The sequence below is a fragment of the Oryctolagus cuniculus genome, chromosome 16 (genome assembly GCF_964237555.1).
Source record: "Oryctolagus cuniculus chromosome 16, mOryCun1.1, whole genome shotgun sequence".
Classification (NCBI taxonomy): domain Eukaryota; kingdom Metazoa; phylum Chordata; class Mammalia; order Lagomorpha; family Leporidae; genus Oryctolagus; species Oryctolagus cuniculus.
The window spans coordinates 4160671-4181153 of record NC_091447.1 but is presented as its reverse complement, the minus strand read 5'-3'; the positions used below and the strand labels follow the sequence as shown (position 1 = coordinate 4181153).

Genomic DNA, 20483 nt, shown 5'->3' with positions numbered 1-20483 from the left:
CAGAGTTTAGGTCAGGCCGATGACAGTGGGAACGTAGATGAAAGGAAACTGCGGACAAGCAGGGTGAGACAACAAAGCAACTTATCTACTTTCTGTCATATTCAAATAGTGATTAGGCTATGTCTATCCCTTCCTTGTAACTCTTTAATATCTTGCTATTGCTTCTAGAATAAAATCTATTCTTTCCTGTGTTTCAGACCAATCTTCCAGTGGAAACTGGAAATGCTGCATGAGTTTTGTTTTCAGAAGTCTTTGAAGGCATCTGAGACCTACAAAGATAGTGAAGCTTTGGGGCAAAGATCAAAAAGAAAAGAAAAGAAAGCCTGGAGAGATGACCTCACCCAAACCTTGCTAACTCCAGCAAAAGTAAATTTTCTTTGTATAAAGATGACATCAAACAGAGCTTCAAACTACAGCTAAAGTTTTTATTTACAATGTATAGCAGTTAATTAGATTAAAAAAGCAGAAACACAAAAGGGGTAAATCTTGATTAGAAAACAGGAGGCAAAAAGACATACAGAAATCCTTTTACTGATGTCAACTGATAGGTCCTCCAAGTCATAAACTCAGAAGTTCCTAACAAAAGAATACAAAGAAAAATACCCTTGCCTACAGTCACATTGCAAAATCTAAAAACAAAGAAAAACTTATAAACAACCAGAAAATAAAAGACATACTACCTACACAAAAGCAAAAATTATACGAGCAGCTGACCTCTCAGTGAAAACAATGGAAGCAAGAAAACAATAGAATAACATTCACTAAAGTGCTGAAAGCAAACACTTATTAACCTAAAATTCTATTCACAATGATAATGCCATTGAAAAATAGACACAAAATAAATATTTTTAGAAAGCAAAATAGAAGAATTCATCACCAGCAGACCACATTAGAAAACAAACATGCTAAGGGAACTTCTTCAGGCAGAAAAAAATGATCCTAGATTTCACCTCAAGAGATTCATGAAATAATAGAGAGGAGAAAGGGTAAATGCACAAATATAATAATATTCATGTCTTGGGAGATTGTAAATATGTAGAAACAAAACTACAACATATACCACAAATGGGATAAGGGAATTGAAAAATTGCTTTATGTTTTTATATTGTCTAAAAACTAGAAATGGTAAAATAATAACATATTAAACTTTATCATTCAAGGATGCACATTGTAATTATGGTAACAAGAAAAAAGATAGAAAAAGAATTTGAAACAATACATAATACATCTAAAATAAAGAAAGGACATAAAAAGAAAAATGAAGGGTGAGACATGGAAACTCTGCCAGATGTAAAAACAAATATAGGTACCTTGTTAATAAATATATAAATAAGTCAAAAAGCAAGCTCTCACTGAATACACTCTCAGACTGCAGAAATCCCCTGCTCTGGTATTCAAGTTCATATGCTGCCACTGTCTCCTTTGCTCACCCGGTCTGACCACGCTAGTCTACTCAGATCTCAGTTCTTGCACAGTGGTCCTTCTGTCTAAAAGGCCTTTCTTTCAACTCTTCCAATAACTCTTTAGGTAGATCAGAGAGATCTTCTCCAACCATCAAAAGTCACCGAAGTTTTCTCATCTGCAGTCCTCTGTTTCATTCATAGCACTTTTCACACTTTTTATTTTTGCCAACTTTACTCTGAGTACCTTATCAGAATCAAGCTTCATTCCCTATGCACATGTGTTTAGTCTGTGCTGTGTAGCCTGCAAAGAGCTAGGGGTATCAAAATGGATATTCCCTGTTCTTGCTTGCCTTTTTTTTTTTTTTTTTCATTTGACAGATAGACAGTGAGAGAGAAAGACAGAGAGAAAGTTCTTCCTTCCATTGGTTCACCCCCCAAATGGCCGCTACAACCGGAGCTACGCCGATCCGAAGCCAGGGGCCAGGTGCTTCTTCCTGGCCTCCCACGCGGGTGCAGGCGCTCAAGCACTTGGTCCATCTTCCACTGCCCTCCTGGACCACAGCAGAGAGCTGGACTGGAAGAGGAGCAACTGGGACTAGAACCTGGCGCCCATATGGGATGCTAGCGCCGCAGGCGGAGGATTAACCAAGTGAGCCATGGCGCCGACCCCTCTTGCTTTCTTTTAAAAATTTAAATTGTATTTTTATTTAGTTGTAAGGCACAGACAGAAATATTCATCTGCTGGTTTGTTCCCCAAATGCCTGCAAAAGCCATAGTTGGGCCAGGCCAAAGCCAGGAGCCTGGAACTCAATCTGGGTCTCCCACATGGGTGGCAGGGACCCAAGTACTTGAACTATAGCTTGTTGCCTCTCGGGGTGTGCATTAGCAGGAAGCTGGAATCAGAAATGGAGCCAGAACTTGAAGAAACACTTGCAGACGTGGGATGAATCCAAATTAGCATCTTAGCTGCTGAGACAAATGTTGGCCTGCCCTTTGTAGTGTGGGAAACAACACCGAAGCTGTCTCTGCTTTGCTCACTGCTGTAACTCAAACACCTGGCAGCACAAAGTAGTCATTCAAATTCTTCTCCAGTAAATGTTCCATCAGTTTGATAGAAACCATGCCAAGATGGCTTTCAAAATTCTTTCACAACATGACTCCATGGAGGCAGCATTGCCATTTTGAGGTCAGAGGTTGCAGCTAAGGGAAATTATGTGACGTATTCAGTCATACGGACAATTTGTGTCAAGGCCAGGTGACAAACTATATTTGTAAAATTTAAAACAAACATCCAGTTTCTAGAATGAGGAGCCGTTGACAGTCCGAGCACAAAGGATCATCTTCCTCTCCCAAACTAATAGACTGAAAGTGTTTTTATTTCCTTATTTAATTCACAAAACGTGTCTGGGATTTAATCTTTGCCATAAGACTTTTGCCCTTGCCCATTTTCTCTACAAGTTGGTTCTGTCATAGGCCTTTGACTTTTCTTTATCACACTTGCTAGTCTCCAAATAACTGGTTATAATCAGGATAAATGCAACCTATGACACAGAGTTCCCACGAGAGTGACAGAAAAACAACGTTGTAGGAACTAGTTAGTACTTCATCTGTCAATCTCTAACTGGTCTCTTACCTCTTGCAAAATGGGCTGGGTGATTTTTTTTTTTTTTTTTTTTTAAGACACCTTATATCTCTTCAGCATAAAGCACAGAGACATAAGGTCAATAAAAGGAAAACTGTCCTGTGTTGCCTTTCCTCTGGCTCAAACTTCCCTTGAGCTGTGGGAACTGAGTTCTGAATGTCCTGAGTTTGGTCATGATGACAGAAATATCAAGTTGGTGGCAGGAAAAGGGACCGAAGGCAGTCTGATAAAGCTTCACAAGGCTGTTCCAGTTGGAATCCCTGTAATCCTGCTATGGAAAGTTTCATATTTTTTAATTAACTTATTAATTTACTTTCTTGAGAGAGCAACTAAGGGGAAGAGACAGAGAGAGATCTTCAACCCACTAGTTCACTCCCCAAATGGCTGACAAGGCTGGGCCAGGCCAAAGCGAGGAGCCAGGAGGGCCTCCCACATAGGTGACAGGTTCCCAACTAATTGGGCCATCTTCTGGTACTTTCCCAGGTGCATCAGCAGGGAGCTAAACTGAAAGCTGAGCAGTCAGGCCTCGAATCCATGTCCCCACGTGGGATGCTGGCATCACAGGTGTCAGCTTAAACCGCTGTGCCACAACATCAGCCCCAGAAAGCATCATCCTTCTGGCATTCTGAGTCCGTGGTTTTAAGTTGCAAAGCAATATATTTAAATCTAGCTGATCTAGGTGCTTATAATTCCAGGAGTTAGGATGTAAATTACTGGCCCCATCCCTTTATATGTGAATCCAAATGTCTGCAGTAAAGTCTGGGGATTTTAAAAAGCTTCTGAAGTCATTCTAAAGCCAGTTTGGAAAAATGCCATTCTAGGAAATTCTACTTTGTTACTGATTGACTCATTTCAGGGAATCTCTGGTACATATTGGTTTAATAGAAACAAAGAATTCTTGTGTCAATATGGAAAAGATACTTTGGGACACTGGATGTCTATGATTTCTAATTATATACTGGTTATTCAGTTTTTGCATTAAAATGCAGAGGGAAAAAAGAAGTAAGTGAATATCAGTATTATTGTTGACATTAGAACAATAATAGGAAGACTTCTTTTTTTTCCACTAGAGATGTTCTCATATCAAATGTCTTCTACATAAACTATTTGAACTTAAATTTTCAAACAATTCCATTGTCTAGCATGCATCTCAAACTGAAATGAAAAAAAAAAAACTTCCCAGAAAAAATATTTTGATTGTGGAAAACATTTATGTATCTCAGAGGGCTTCCTAAAGTATAATGCATAAAATTTTTATATTAAGTTGAATATTTTAAATATACTACAAGAACTGCATACATTAATCAGTCAACATTTCTATAAAGCAAATGAAAGGTTTTGTGAAACAAATGTACCTAAACATGTAACAATTGGTGGCATAACCACACACAATTCCAAATGACCTTAAAATACAAAAGATTAACTGTGTTTCCCAAAGAGAGACATTTGAAGGACAAAGGGAACTGCAACTGATCTTAAGCCACTTCCAGGCATCATACTGTTGCTAATAGTCCTGTATTGTTTTGAGATCCTAATGAGATTAGAGTAACTTTATGTCACCGAAAACTAAGATTTTTGACTTGAGAGAAGACAGATAGTATATAACATCACTGAAGTTAAATAAAAACTCTATCATTCTTAATCTGAGGCTCTGGATTTGGAAATATTTATGTGAATTAATGATGTATATAAACTTAAAAAAAAAGTCTAAGTTCCATCCACTGGAAAAAACTAGAAACAATAGCAGAATCAGTATCTAAACTGTGGAATCCAAATACTGTTTGCCATTAAAAGGAACCTGGGATCCTACAAAAACAACATATCTGGGAAATAAAATGTATAAATTAAGCAGGAACTTTACGTAAAACCAGGAACCAAAAAAAGTATTCAAAAATTACTGGTGTTGTGTGAAAAAGAAGCAATTCTCTAAAGGTCGGACAATTTAAGCATGAATGGGGCTAATAAACTGCAGACAACTGAAATGTATCAAATAGATCTAAATACCTAAGGTTAAAATGGTACACAAAAGGAAACACACCTCAATGGAGGGTGCTAAAGAATCAACTGATACTGATCATTTCTTCAAAAGGAACATGCATTTATCTTGTCTTTTCTTTAAGAACTCAATGTCAGAATAACTAAATCACTGCTGAGAATAACTTTCTTATTATAGAGATACTCAGCTAGTAAATAAAGACTGGTAGCATATAAAATGTCAACATTTGCTACTCTTATTAAATTAATAGATCTAGTTGGCTCAGTGTAATCCAGTAGCCACAGCCACCTGTAGCTCTTTAAATTTAAATTAATTAAAATTAAATTCCTGTCACACCACATTTCAAATGTTCAGCAGCTACACTGGCTACCATATTTGACAGTATATACAGTATTTCCATCATTATGGATACTGTCATTAAGACAGTCACCGTCATTGGCTTGCTAACATTACAAAAGCAGACACCCAGACAAGGTACCTCTGAGGTAGTCTTGGGGCGGGGGGCAACAACCCAAAATGACAGAAAAATCAAAGAACAGAGAAACATGCTAGCACCACTGTGGAGATGCATCCAGCAGGCCCAGAGTGTGAGAGGTTATATAGAAAATAAATGCAATTAAAAAAGTGTGAGAGAGGAGAGGGAACACTGGCAGAGACAGATCATTACAACACATGGACTGTAAATGACTGGACTCTGATCCCAAGTATCTTTTTAAAAATTCACAACTATCAGGGAAATTTAAACACTGAATGGATATTTGGTTATTTCCAACAAGGATTTTGTTTTCTGCATGCGATGATACTGAGTTTGTTTTTAAAAATCAGTGCTTATCTTTCAGAAAAACATAGCAAAATATTTGTAAAGAATGTAGCTCAGCTGGCATCGCAGCTCACTTGGCTAATCCTCCACCTGTGGCGCTGGCACCCTGGGTTCTAGCAACGGTCAGGGTGCGGATTCTGTCCCGGTTGCCCCTCTTCCAGGCCAGCTCTCTGCTGTGGCCCGGGAGTGCAGTGGAAGATGGCCCAAGTGCTTGGGCCCTGCACCCGCGTGGGAGACCAGGGGGAAGTACCTGGCTCCTGGCTTTGCATTGGCATAGTGCGCCGGCTGCAGCATGCCGGCCGTGGTGGCCATTTTTGGGGGTGAACCAACCGAGAAGGAAGACCTTTCTCTCTGTCTCTCTCTCTCACTGTCTAACTCTGCCTGTCAAAAAAAAGGAAAAAAAAAAAAAAAGAATGTAGCTCATGGACTCCCTTCAACATAATCCCCAGAAAGGGGTGGGGAAGGAAGATAGCAAAAAAAGTGAATGGAACTACAGAAAAAAATGGATTATCTCTGAGTTTATAATTACTGAATTTGATGAGATACTTGGGTGTTCATTATGCTGTTTTGCTTTTGCATTGCTTGAAATGTTATAAGGTTAAGATTTTATTTAAAATTTGAGCTTCAAAGGAATGACTCAATTTCAACCACCCATTTTAAAATGCTACAATTGCAGGCCTTTTAGCATAGCTCATGAGCAAAGCTGCCTCTTTTTCTGTATGTGTGTGCGAAAAGCTAATTTATGAAATATGACATTTAAGGTGATATGTCTTTACTAGCATTTATTTAAGTTCATTCAACAAAGTTTTATTGGATACATGTTATAAAACAAACCTTGTGCATTTATAAAAGTGCTTTTCAAAAAGGTCTGAATTGTAGTTTTGAAATTAAAAGTTTATCTTAAATTTTTATGATAAATGACTGGACTTTGTTAATCCAGGGTTTAACTTTAGTGATATCTGAATCAGTTGGTGAGCTTGTGAGAACACAGGCTGCTGGTCCTGCCTGACTTTAGTTTCATATTCCCAGGTCCGGAGTGGAGCCTGAAATTCTGCAGTTCCAGTGGGTTCCTAGGTAATGTGATGCTTCTGATCCAGGAAGACACTGGAGACCCCTTGCCAGTTCCAGCCATCTGATGGCTACTCAGTGTAGGTGTCTAATTTGCACTGGGGGAGGAGGAGGGACAATACTTCAGGTAATATTTCTGTTTGGGCACTGTTTTAATTTCTTATTACAGAGCGATAGAAGAGAGGGCCCAAGAAAGCAGGGTACATTTGGGCTGACAACACAGGATTTTCTATTCAACTTTATAAACCAGTCTTATTCAATATGTGTAATCTCAACTGCAAAACAGAAGACATGAAAACCAGACCAAAACCTGAAAGTAACTGGAAAATAACATAACACACATTTCTACCCACAAAAAAACCACAAGCACATCTTGTCTAGTCTCTGCCAGATGTGCCTGCAAATACTGGCAGGCATCCCTAGGGTCAGCATATAGATTCCTACTTAACATTAAATAAAATCTGTGAATTACTGCTTACAATCTTTGAGGCATTATAAAGAACCACAAATTACAAAGCTCCAGATTTTTAATTTTTGCAAAGTGAGTACTTATATTTTAATTCATGTCTTTTAAGGGAAAATAACCATGACTTTTAATTGTGTTTCTCATTGGGGATATAAAGATGACACTGTGCTAAATTAGATGGCTGTTTTAGAAATTTAAGGAAAATTACCCAGATTTTGAGGGAATTCCATATGCTTATACTTTCTCAAGTTCCACCAAATTGCCATTTTGTGTCACAGTCCATCAGGGCTAAGAAAAACAAATCATGGAGCCGGCGCCGTGGCTCAATAGGCTAATCCTCCACCTTGCGGCGCCGGCACACCGGGTTCTAGTCCCGGTTGGGGCGCCGGATTCTGTCCCGGTTGCCCCTCTTCCAGGCCAGCTCTCTGCTATGGCCAGGGAGTGCAGTGGAGGATGGCCCAGGTGCTTGGGCCCTGCACCCCATGGGAGACCAGGAAAAGCACCTGGCTCCTGGCTCCTGCCAGGATCAGCGCGGTGCGCCGGCTGCAGCGGCGGCCATTGGAGGGTGAACCAACGGCAAAGGAAGACCTTTCTCTCTCTGTCTCTCTCTCTCACTGTCCACTCTGCCTGTCAAAAATAAATAAATAAATAAATAAATAAATAAATTCTCATTAAAAAAAAAAAAAAAACAAATCATGAACATTTTCTGTCATATTCCACTTCCAAAAATAATTTTCTTTAAATATTCTGCTATTAAAAACTATCCACTGAATATTTACTATGTAAGGTACTCTGATAATTATCAGTTTCATTTAATCTTTTTTAAATTAGTTGAATCCTGTGGTAGGTATAATTATGTTTATACATGAAGAAACTAAGGTTTAAAGTAAACTGCCCAAGAGGAAACTAGTGATAAATCCACTATTCAAACCTGGACATGTATGGCCATCACCCACTATCCCCACACTGAGTCACACCACTTGATTTCTACTGGTTAACAAAAGGTACCGTTGACTCAGATTTTATCAATTGGTTGGCAATGTACTTAATAACATTATTTCATTCCTCAAAATTCTATGTGACAGTCTTAATTTTACCATGGCATTCACATCAGAAGTTTCAAGGATCTTGCCAAAGGTCACATGTGTAATTACAGAGAGTGCTAGGATTTGAACCCTAGCTCATGCTGTTTTTAGCCAGTAATTTAACATTCTCCTAAAGCCTCCTACACAGGAGTACTTTAATTTATGGAAAATGAAATAATGTTATTTCAGTCCAAAAAAATTAAAAATTCATTCAGCTTTTTCATAGTATGCATTTCCAATTAACTTTTTGAAGATGCCTCATATGCAGAGGTTTCTATATTCCTGTATTTTTAACTTACACCCATAATTGGATACACATTGGTTTAGTTTACATTAAGGTTTAACACCCCAGTAGTCTATATCATCAGTATCCATTTCCAAAATGTTCTGCTAAACTTTAATGACGAAATTCCAACTCCAAATGATGTTATATACAAGGTTCCCATTATATTAAATACTGAATTTTACATCAACAAAAGTTTGAAGAAACCTTTCCCCTGTGTCTTTGCTATTACCAATGAAGCCCTTTATTACTTAAAAAAAAAAGTGTTGCAACAAATAGAACCTTGAAACACCCTACCAAAGATTTCCTTAAGGTCATCTCCAACAATAACACTCTTCCAGTGTCAAATGCCCTGCCTAAACAAAGCATTCCAAATCTGTGCCTTTCCCTCTGTTCATAAACCATCATTCATCTACAGACTTGAAATTTTGGCTATATATACATAAATAACTTTTGGTTTCCAATAAGTATTTAGTTCATTTTTCCATGATTAATTTTAGTGAACCTAGAGCCTATGCTAGCTAAAGTATAATTCATTTTATAAATGATATAAATCCACTTTAGAATTAACTGTGGACATTTTTATTATCTTTGTATCACACCCATTTTTTAACTTTGTTTTTTATAGTAACTTTGAGTTGTCTAGTTCTTGATATTAAGTACTAAACCAAGTAGTTTCAAATGTTAGAAAACTTTTTAGAAATATGCTTAAGAAAAGAGCCACCTCAATAAAATATATGTATTTTATTGTATAAAAGCATTGTCGAAACACTGTAGGCCTGGTGTGGAGGCTCCTTATTATCCTATATAATTAATAGCTCAAATAGGTGGTAGGGGATTTGAACTCAGCAAACTGAAAAATTTTAAGATGAATTTTGTAGTTAAAACTTCCAAATAAAATACTGTACAGTATTAATCACAATTTCTGTTGTTGTTCACTAATTATGAAAACCTTAGATAACATGGATTTGCTTATTTTCTTAGGTTACAAAGTAAGGGTCAAGACAGACTTTCAAGAGATATCAAAACAGCACTACTTTATACAGCAAAGCAGACAGACAATACAAGCAGACTGGAAATCTAAATTGATTCTTATTTTTTTTATTTCTAGTAAGCTTTATTAACCCATCATGAGACTGGTTACGTATGCAGCAGATACCATGATTTCAGTACCAGTAAAGGGCAAAAAAACTCCCAGAAAATTAACTTCAATGCTTCTCTCACATTTGTGACCTGAACTACCATATGACGAAATAGTCAAGTGAATTGAATTTGTTTTTAGACACCTAATTAAAAAATTCAGAAGAAGAGGAAATATATTAAAACCCACCAATTGTGTTCTTCTAACGCCTCAAGTAGTTTATTGGTAATTAGTGTCTGTGTTCCTATACATATAAACATTCTAAGTGACCAAGACTAGTGCAGGTACATTTAACATATGAAAGTCTCACAGGAAGCTACTTCATTTTGTGTGTGACAAGAATCAAGGTACCAAAACTCAGTTATGCTACTAAAAAAATATAAAAAACAAACACTCAGGAAAAAAAAAAACAAAACAAAAGCACAACAATCCAACCAACTTAGCTAACAAAGTGCATTTCTTTTGGTGATATTTCCAAACAGCTGTTGGCTTTACAAATAGAAAATATGCCAATCTGCTAATATATATCACAGGAAGTCTCTGTAGGTAAGAATTAAAGGCCTTTCCTCCTGGTGATTTAGTTGTTTGTTTTTCATTCCAAAGTAAACAGCACCAGTGAATTTTCATAGAACAGCTTTGTTACTTCCCCCTCATTTTCTATCATCATAATTCTTATCTGCAGTAATACCATCCTTCCTTCCTATAATCAAGACTGGAAAGCCCATATAATACCATTCAGTTTGTAAACAAAACATTAAAGCTCATAATACATATACGGTATCTTTTACATTTTCATTCCACAATGCATCAGGTGTTGTTTATAAAGCTTTTGCTCCCCCAGATACAAAAATATATGAAAAACCATATCTGTTTTCAGCCAGCAATTAATAGCACAAGTATCTTCTAACTGGAATTGTTTAGAGACCATACATTGTAATTACAATCTTTTGGCTGAATTCATCAATTGATTTCTTCAGAAATCCCTACATGTACCCAACCATGTGCATTTGTCAATAGTCTACATACCCTTATTTACTACATGAGAGTCAAAAATTTTAGGTTCTTCAAGTAAAAGTGCTTCTGACAACAAACTATTTTTTATGATAGCCCTAAATCCCCAAAATGTTGTTTTAAACCTGTATAAAAAGATGCATAGCTATTTCTAAAGAGACTACACACCAAAACATGCTCATTCAGGAAAATTAATTCATGCACTGGAATATCTACTTTTTTTTTTTTTATTAAATTTAGACCAACTTAATATTGTCCAGAGCTAAGATATGAGATTTCAGAAAATATCAAAAAATCATTTGGCCAAAACTTTAAAAAAGCAAATACTTCCTTCTCATTCCTTACATAAAAAAAGACGGGCTGTGCCAATGTGACCAATACAACCATGGATTTATTCATCCACTTTCACATTTCCATTCATTTGCTTTTCATCTTAACATACACAGCCTTGAATGCAATTTCCTTGCAAAGGCTTCTCCCAAAAGGATACTAGCACAAATACTTAGCAGACACTCCTCAAAGTTTTATTTCACTACCTTTGGGTCAATTTCCACAACTATTTTCTAGTCAGTTTACCATCCTTACTTGGCTTCCCAAAATGGTAGTACCAAAAGATTTGTGGGGAAGGGAGAAAGAGACCACTTTAAGAAGCACTGCATTTATTCATCTTCCACAAGGCAACAGAGTTGGACATCTGATTGTTCAACAAAACAAAGCTTTAAATAGCATCCAGGAGGGCAAACCAGTGTGGAATACTTCCATTTGTCAAAATCAGACCGGAGAAAACCTACTCCATATAGATATAAAAGGTACTCGTATTCATCTTTTCTTTTTCTGCTGTCGCAACATTTTTCTTCTTTTAATTATCATATCATGCAGTTTCTCAAGTCCTTCCTTTAGTCCATCTCCTATGATTGCACAGGTAGGCTGCAAATGCCATGGAGTTGATGAACTCAGTTCACCCATTGCTAACAATTTCTCAATTTCTGAGAGAGACAGTGAGTTCCTCAGGTCTTGTTTGTTAGCAACTATAAGTACAGGGACTCCTTGGTTTTCTGATATCCTTGTGATTTTATGAAGTTCAGTTTTTGCTTCTTCCATCCTTTCAACATCAACCGAGTCCACAACAAACACGATGCCATCTGTGCATCTGGTATAAGACTTCCACAATGGCCTTAGTTTCTCCTGGCCACCTACATCCCAGAAGTGAAAAGTGACTGTTTTAGAATTTCCCAAGGTTACCTTAATTTTCTCAGTGTTAAATCCCTTGGTAGGTACAGTATTTACAAACTCATTGAATTGTAGTCTGTATAAGACAGTCGTCTTTCCAGCACAGTCCAAACCCAGAATAACGATGTGAAAGGACTGAAACGAAGGCAGGCTGGACAGGATGGAAGTTTGGTCTGATAGTCCATTCCCCATTTCCAGCGCAGGTAATTGTCCCAAATGGAAATGCTCTCTTCCTAGGACTTTAAAATTTCTCCTCCTGGGTGACTCAACCGCAAGACTTCTGGAAGGGAAAATGGGTTAAGTTATCCTTGTGAAATATTACAGTAAAAACAACCTCCTCTAATTTCAACACGCGAAACTTAAGAGAGCTTCCTTTAGTAAGTAAACAAACCAGAGGAGATAGGAAACATAGTGAACTCGAGATGAACGGTGGGATAACCGTGACTGAAATGCTTTGAGCCACTTAAAACTGCGGTAATGACATTCTTCTCGATCCCCACACTTCCAATACCTAGTCCGGGGCGGGCGACAATCCGGCCACCTATCTGGTCCAAGTCCCCTAGCCACACAAGTGCCTCTTGCTCTGGCAGAGAACTGGCAGGTAATCTTATCTTCGGTGGTCTAACGCCACACACCTCTTCAGCACCGCAGCAGCACCCCCTGCCCCTCCCCCGCCCCCCGCCCGACCGTGCTCTCACCTCGGGGACTGCAGTCTGGGAACCAATGAGAGTGCATGGGCAGGCGTTCCTGCTCGGGGTGGGGGGAACGCAACCCAGCCGCTCGCCTCCGCTCTGCCCGCAGCTCTGGCGCTGGCTGCGCTGGAAACCTCGGACACAGGGGCCGGCCACGCCCACGCCTCACGGACCACCCACTACCTCCAACCCCATTGGCGGGCAGCCCTCAGCGGGGGCAGCCCTGCAAGGCCCGCCCCCTGCGTCCTCATTGGGCGAAGGAACCGCCGCTCCCAGCGTGGCGGAGCACGGCTCGCGCTCGGCGCAACGGCGGCACCACCTGTTGCCCTGAGGTCGGGAAACGCCGCGCGCTCCGGCAGCTAGCGGCCCCTGCAGGCGAGGGGAGCCCCGGACGCTCCGGTCGCCGGTCGCCGCCCCCCGAGCGCACCTGCCGCGCAGCCGACGGACGCCGCGAGGTGGCCCTTACACCCAGGGCCCGCCATCTGCGCCCGCGGCTTCACCCTTGGTCCGCTGACCTCAGGGGGCTTCCCCGGGACCGCGACATCCCCTCAGGGGCGGACGGCTCGGGCCCGACCCCGCTGCAGCGGCCACCTCCCCGCTGGCGGCCCCCCGGGCCTCGGCCCGGCTGGTCTCCCCAGGCAGGGCGCGGCTCCCGTGACTCACCGTCCGCCCGGTCGCTCCAAAGGCCCGCCGATGGCGGTCGGCGGCACTAGTGAAGCCGGGGCGGCGGCGCGGGCAGAGGCACCGACCCCGCTTCCTGGGGCGCCTGCTGGGCGCCGCGCGCCAGGCCGCCCCAACGGCGCTCGTCTGACCGTTCGCCGCCCGCCGCGCGGCCCCGCCCCTCTCCGCACGTCGCCGGGCGTCGCCGTTCGGGGGCGCGCGGGAGCCGGTCTCCTAGCAACGCGCAAACAGGGTCGGGTTTGAATCGCCCGGCGGGGTCTGAGGGCCGGAGGCACTTCCGGCTTCGGCCGGGAGCCGTTGCTCTGCGGCCCCCCTCTCGTCAGAGCGCATTGCGCGTGACTGGAAGCCGAGGAGTCCGGCGGCCTGTGCAGGAGGAGGGTGAGCGCTCCTCCGGCGCCGAGCGCAGGGCGCCGCCCGTGCGTGGAGCCGGCGCGCGCCGCGTCTGAGGAGGCACACGCTGGAGTGTGGGTGTTAGTGACGGCCCAGGGGGGTCGCGCGGGCCGCGTTGGCGGAGGCGCACGCTGAAGGGAGTCTGTGACTGGGTCGGCCCAGAGAAGCTGTAGTGCTCGCCTGCTCGTGGGCGAGAACGCACCGTGCTGTAAAACGGGAGACTGTGACGATAATTGTGTCCCTGACCCGTACAATCGCAAGTGGACGCCAGCCGGTGCGCTGGTCTGCTCTCCTAGGTCGCCGGAGTCTCCACGGCAGGCAACCAAAGTACGGTCTTAGTGTCTCAGTCTTAACAAAATGCAATCGGCGATTATTAGGGTGCTTCTGACCGATGTACAAGAGAGTTGCTGACAAAGTTCTGGGAAAACTTTTAATCAACAAAAGTCTTTTGGGTGGAAGCTGTAAGAGAATAATTTGGAAGAATCTAGATGGTGCAGTTTTTAAAGAAAAAAAATATATTTATTACAATATGGAATGGAACTTCCTCAACGAATTTCCTGGTTTTTCTCATGGGCACTATTGCCAGTGACATTTCTCTCCTTGTGACTATCATAGGAAAGTGGTATTGTCATAAGAGTTTCTTTTTAATGAAATTTTTAATGGAATTTTTAAAAATAGCTGGGCTAAGCACAATGCATAGTTTCAAGACAGCAGTACTAATTTTGAAAGTGAGAAATATCAAGTGGCATATACTATCAAGTTGTTTTCTATAATTTTTGAAAAATGAGTTTATATCAAAGCCAGATACACAGAACGACAGAAATCCTCTGTCTACTTGTTTATTCCCCAAATGCCAGGAGCCCCAAACTCAATCCAGATCTCCCATGTGGGTGGCAGGGACCGAAGTTCTTGAGCTAGGACCCATTGCCTCACAGGGTACACCATTAGGCAGAAGATGGAATCAGAAATGGAGCTGGGACTGGAAGCCAGGCACTCTGATATGGCATGCACACATTCCAAGTGCTGTGTTAACCACCTTGCGAAGCACCTGCCCCTACCAAGTTATTTACTGAATCTTATATAAGCTAAAAAGTGCCTTATTAAACTGTGGAGTCTCATTAACCATTTGCAGTACTCAGCAAGCAATTGACTAGGACTTAGTACAATAATCAGTTTGGGAAATTGAACAGGATTTTATTTTATTTTGGTAAACAGAGGGAACTTGCCCTCCCATTCACTGGTTTACTCCCCAAATGCCTACAACAATCAGGGCTGGGCTAGGCTGGGTCTCCCACATGAGTGGCAGGAACCCAATATCTTGAGCCGGTATGGCCTTTGAGGGTCTGCATTGGAGGGAATCTGGCATCAGAAGCCAGAGCTGGGAAAATGAACCATTGCGTTGCAGTGTGGGTGGATTCCTATTTGGAGCAACTAGCAATTCTTAATATAGTTTCATGACAGCTCTCTCTTTACCATAGCTTTGAAGTCAAATGAGTCTTTTCAGTATTCCAAACAATGGTATACCTCTACTTAGTTTTCTGGAGCAAAAAGGATGAGATAGGAGATGCTTGAGAGCCCCAACCTTACATAATCACCCTCACTGAATAACACTTTAATGTTGCATCTTAGGCTTTTACCACAGTAGGGGTTGTCATAGGACATAAAGCTTGTGGATAAATTCAAGAGCTGAACATGGTTTTTACATATTTAAAGGGATTACAGAGAAAAGAATATGCAGACACCTTCTAAGCCCGACAAACTTAGAATATTTGCTCTCTGCTTATTTATTTAAAAATATTTAGGAGTCCAAACATGTTGCACTTTGTTGCCCAGTCTTCCTATACAATACCTTATTAGACATTTTATTTAGCTGCTATGTCAGTTAAATGGTCCCTTAGGCTGTAGCTCATAAATTGTGTGTATGCCCTGGAGTGCCTCTGGGAATTCCTAGGGATGCTGTTGGATAAGGTTTGGAGGGAAACACTGACATCTGTTGGACAAAGTTAGGAACTACAACTATTGGGTTTGGTTTTGTCTATTTGGATTTTTCTTTTGGCCTGAGGAACTGTGAAAAACTGAGCCAGTAAGGGGCTCTATGAACCTCTACTTTTACTTTTGGCTTACTAAACTTAACTATTAATGAGGTAGTGTTATATAAGTATGTAGATTACTGGTACCCATTCCAGACCTTTTAAATAAGAACAGGAGAGGAGACAGTGATCTGCATTTTAAGTAATTACTTCAGGTAATTAATACTTAAGACATTTTGAAGAAATACTGATATTGATGGGTAGGTTTTTCAAGTAACTATACCTGAGTAATTTACCTTGTTTTTTGAACCAGGGCCCAGATCAAATTCGATGCCTGAAGTGTTCTACTCTTCCAAAACCTGATTTTCTATGATATATATATAAGGTAAGTATGCATATACTAAAAACTACTGTGTCCTTCCAGGTCGTGAAGTATTTCCCAGAGTCCCCCCCTTTAAAAGATTTATTTATTTATTTGCAAGTCAGGGTTATGCACAGAGAGGAGAGGTAGAGAGAAGAGAGAGAGAGAGAGAGAGAGAGAGAGGTCTTCCATTTGCTGGTTCACTTCCCAATTGGCCATAATGGCTGGAGCTACACTGATCTGAAGCCAGGGACCAGGAGCTTCCTCCAGGTTTCCTACACAAGTGCATGGGCCCAGGACTTGGGCTATCTTCTACTGCTTTCCTAGGCCTTAGCAGAGAGCTAGATCGGAAGTGGGGCAGCCAGGTCTCAAACTGGCCCCCATATGGGATGCCGGCACTGCAGGCGGTGGCTTTACCTGCTATGCCACAGCACCGCACCCCCTTCCCCACAGTCCCTTTAATGTGAGTTTTTTTTTTTTTTTTCGCAGTGTCACTTCTTTGGTGACATCATTGTCCTTTCCAACTCTTTTCTCAAGTATGCCAATACATTTGTGTTCACTAAGCTTCTGTGACTGTTTATCCAGTCCCTAGACAGCAGCCATGTCAACATAGCCACATCAGCTACTTCCTCAGTCACTACAGTTGCATTCCATTCAAACTCTATTTCCAGCCTTAGCATTCTGTTTCTTTGCTACATGTTCATATTTGTCGTTCAGTTCTCTCAGTTATCTATCTACTTCCTTATAGTATATGTGAGTTTATTGCTGTATACAAGGAGGCAACACACTTGCACATTTAGTTATTGTGAAATGAAAAACAGATGTACCTGGGCCAGGTGCTATGGTGTAGAAGGTAAGCCTCTGCCTGCAGTGCTGGCATCCCATATGGGCACCAATTCGAGTCCCAACTGGTCCAGTTTGGACCCAGCTCCCTGCTAACGTGTGGGAAAGCAGCAGAGGATGATCCAAGTGCTTGGGCCCCTGCTATCAATGTGGGAGACCCAGAAGAGGCTCAGGCTTGGCCAGGCTGAAGCCAGGAGTCAGGATCTTCATCTGGATCTCCCACCTGGAGAGGAGAGGAAATATATGATTACTAGGGGGAGGGAATACATAGTCACTAGGGTCAAGCTGACCTATGTGAAACTAATGTCAATTACAATCTTGACAATAGAAAAATTACAGTCTTAACATTAATCCAAGTGAAGCCTATCTGTTTTAAGCTTGAGCAATCATGCTAGGGAGTGTCTATGTTCTGCCAAGTGGGATGCAATGTACTGTTAGATCATAGTTTCAAACCAGAGTCTCATGGAGGGATTCTCTAAAATGGATTCCCTACTTGTTAAGTGTTACTTCAGTATGACCCAGTTAATTGAGCCCCTGCCACTCACTCAGAATGGGTGGCATTCTGAACTTCTGGCTTTGGCCTCACCCAGCCCCAGTCATTACAGTCGTTTGGGGAGAGGACCAGTGGATAGAAGACCCTCTTTCCCTTGTCACTCTGACTTTCAAGTAAACAAATTAAATCTTAACAATAAACAAGAGAAAGCTTCCATAGCATATTTCTATCAGGTAAAATATATTTTAAATTAAAAGCAGAGGATAAAAAGACAAGGAAGTCCGTTACATAATGAGAGTGTTCAATAAAGCAAGAAGAAATAATAATTATAAATATATGTGACCTCAGTATTTGAGCATTTTCACCAGGAGCAGCAGCCTCAGAGTGGAGAGAACGCAACTGCTACCTGTGACCAGGACTTAACGGTGGGTTTCCCACCACACTCATGTGACATTGGTCTATCACACATCACAAAACGAGACCAAACCAAGACACTTCTTATCATTCCTTCATCTACTGACCTTTAGCTCCTGCCTTTATAACTCATGCAACAGATTCCTGATCTTTAATGAAATCAGAAGTACTTCGATCTCATTCTGTTAAAAAGAAAGTTTCAAGCTAAAAATAAGGCTGGTATTTACTGAGTGTACCGAGAAGCATATCTTCCACTTCACTCTAATCTCAAAACTTAGGTCCAATAGTTACAAATCAATTAAGAAGGTTCCAAAGCACTATGTGCTAAAATTAACTCCATGTACCTGGTACCCTTGTTTCCCTACCTACTTGGCTGAGAAATGAACTGACATTTATGCTGTTTGTTAATGGCAATCATCATGGGTTCTCTCTCCCCACTGTGAAGAGCTTATGCCTGTGCCTATAATACGGACACAAGAAAAGTTACACCATTTATAAACATTCACTTCAAATGTCTACCATGTCTTTATAAGTGTGCAAATATTAAACTACTACCATTGGAAATTGACAACATGCCAAAGACCATGTTAATGGTCCCACATTTATTCTCAGTTCTTCTTCATAACAATTCAGTGAAGTAAAAATTCCTTCTATCCCCTATGATGAAGTACAGAGAGTTTAAGTAATTTGGCCAGGGGCTGGTGTTGTGGTATAGCAGGTAAGGTCACTGCCGGCAATGCTGGCATCCCATAAGAGCACTGATTCATGTCCTGGCTGTTTCACTTCCAATCCAGCTCCCTGCTAATGGAAAAGCAGCAGATGATGAGCCAAGTGTTTGGGCCCCTGCCCAAAATGGAAGAAGCTTCTGGCTCCTGGCTTCAGCCTCCCAACATTGTTTGTTGTGGCCATCTGGGGAGTGAACCAGCAGATGGAAGATCTTTCTGTCTCTCCTTCTCTCTCTGTAACTTAACTTTCAAATAAATAAATAAATAAGTCTAAAAACACAATAATTTTCCGAGTCCCAGAGTGAGAACTTGTAGAGCTGGTTCACAAACAGCAGAGTCCAATGTTGAAGCATGCATTCTAACCTCATTATACAACCCTGCCTACAAAACTGCAGCAAATCATGTTTCAGTACACAACAGAATTTTCCATTAATTTTAACTGATCCAAGGCATGGAAAGTACAAAAATGAAAGAGAAGAAATAATCTTCCCAGAATACAAGGCAAAAAATCTGTAAGGACAAAAATATCCAAGACATTGTTTCTCAGCCTTACCCCTACCAGCACCTGGGACAGGAATTCCTTATTGGGGGATGGGACTTGTTTAAGCAGCAGCAGCCTGGGGTGTTTAGCTGCATCCCTATTTTTCATCTACTGGATGCTGGTAGCACCCTCCATCTGGAAATGTGCCAATCAAAAACATTTCCAGACAGTGACAAATGTCCCCAAGGGAGAAAATTCACCCCACTTGAGAGCCAAAGCCCTAAGCTTTCCTGGAGAAACAGTGAGCTAGGTTTGTTTTTGCTTTTGCTAAACTAAGTTACTTATAAGTAATGTTGGTGTCTTTGATATGATCTCAGCCATCCACCTCCAGAAGACAGAAACCATAAATCTGGATCTCCCTCTCAAAATCAAATGAGGACCAAGCTCTACCTAACCATAAATTACACTACAGTCGAGCCATATATCAATCCCTCATCTTATAGAAGAGAGAGTCAATTATCTACAAGTTATACCTGTTCCCTGCTGACAGAAGGAGAAACAGCCCCTTGCTGACTTCTCTCTATAACTCACCACCACTTCTGTAAAATCTGCAGCAGGGCTGTTGGTAAGGACTTCGACCTAGTGGAGGTGGAATAACACTGCAGCCTTGTTCCTAGATCTGGAAATAGCTAAGCCTTTAGGCCAAAGTGAGAAGTGAGGGAGGGAGCAAGGAGTTTCCTGCCCTTCACTGCCTCTCATCATTTATCTGAGCTCAGAAGGCCTCAACATCTACCCCCACTTGCAAGAACAAACAAACAAAAATTAGTAAAACCTCACTAAGCTAGTAATTCAGCTACACCTTATTTTCTTCTAGAGGCAGACAATTTTGCTAAAACTTTTGCCAAAAAGCAAATTAGGAATTTAAGAGAATAACTACTCTAAAGGTACCCATGAACACACAAAATCATGTCAATACATGAATTCTAATGTAATCAATAACAAATGTCCAAACTGGTGTGCGTTGTAGTGCAGTGAGTTAAAACATCACTTGGGATATCTGCCTTGGATATTAAAATGCCAATTTGAGTCCCAGCTGCTTTGCTTCCAATCCAGCTTCCTGTTAATGTGCCTGGGAGGCAGATGATGACCCAAGTACTTTGGTTGCTGCCACCCACAAGGGAGCCCCAGGGTTCTTGGTTCCTGACTTCAACCTGGCCCAGATCTGGCT

At 41.3% G+C, this 20483-nt stretch overlaps 2 protein-coding genes across 4 annotated transcripts in view; one reads left to right on the top strand and one right to left on the bottom strand.

Moving 5' to 3' along the window:
* Positions 1–11557: 11557 nt before the first annotated feature.
* Positions 11558–13663, bottom strand: ARL4A (ARF like GTPase 4A). 2 transcript variants are annotated; one of them, XM_008275420.4, is made up of 2 exons: positions 13501–13663; positions 11558–12425 (listed from the first exon to the last, which is right to left on the bottom strand). In XM_008275420.4, exon 2 carries the CDS (start codon positions 12335–12337, stop codon positions 11735–11737), a length of 603 nt encoding a protein of 200 aa, XP_008273642.1. In that variant the 5' UTR covers positions 12338–12425; positions 13501–13663; the 3' UTR covers positions 11558–11734. The 2 variants fall into 2 exon arrangements, with proteins under 2 accessions (XP_008273642.1, XP_002721573.1); XM_002721527.5 differs by lacking the exon at positions 13501–13663 and adding an exon at positions 12844–13000.
* Positions 13664–13750: 87 nt separating this feature from the next.
* The window catches only part of LOC100356924 (cytochrome P450 4F2), a 103506-nt gene continuing 96773 nt past the window's right edge, over positions 13751–20483 (top strand). For both annotated transcript variants that reach the window (XM_070059371.1, XM_002721532.5), the window contains exons 1-2: positions 13751–14235; positions 16252–16323. The gene's annotated coding sequence lies outside the window, so the exon portion shown is untranslated. The remainder of the gene's footprint in view (positions 14236–16251; positions 16324–20483) is intronic.

Bases quoted from the DNA above. Each gene is read 5' to 3' on its own strand.
- ARL4A (XM_008275420.4), bottom strand. From the start codon at position 12,337: ATGGGGAATGGACTATCAGACCAAACTTCCATCCTGTCCAGCCTGCCT.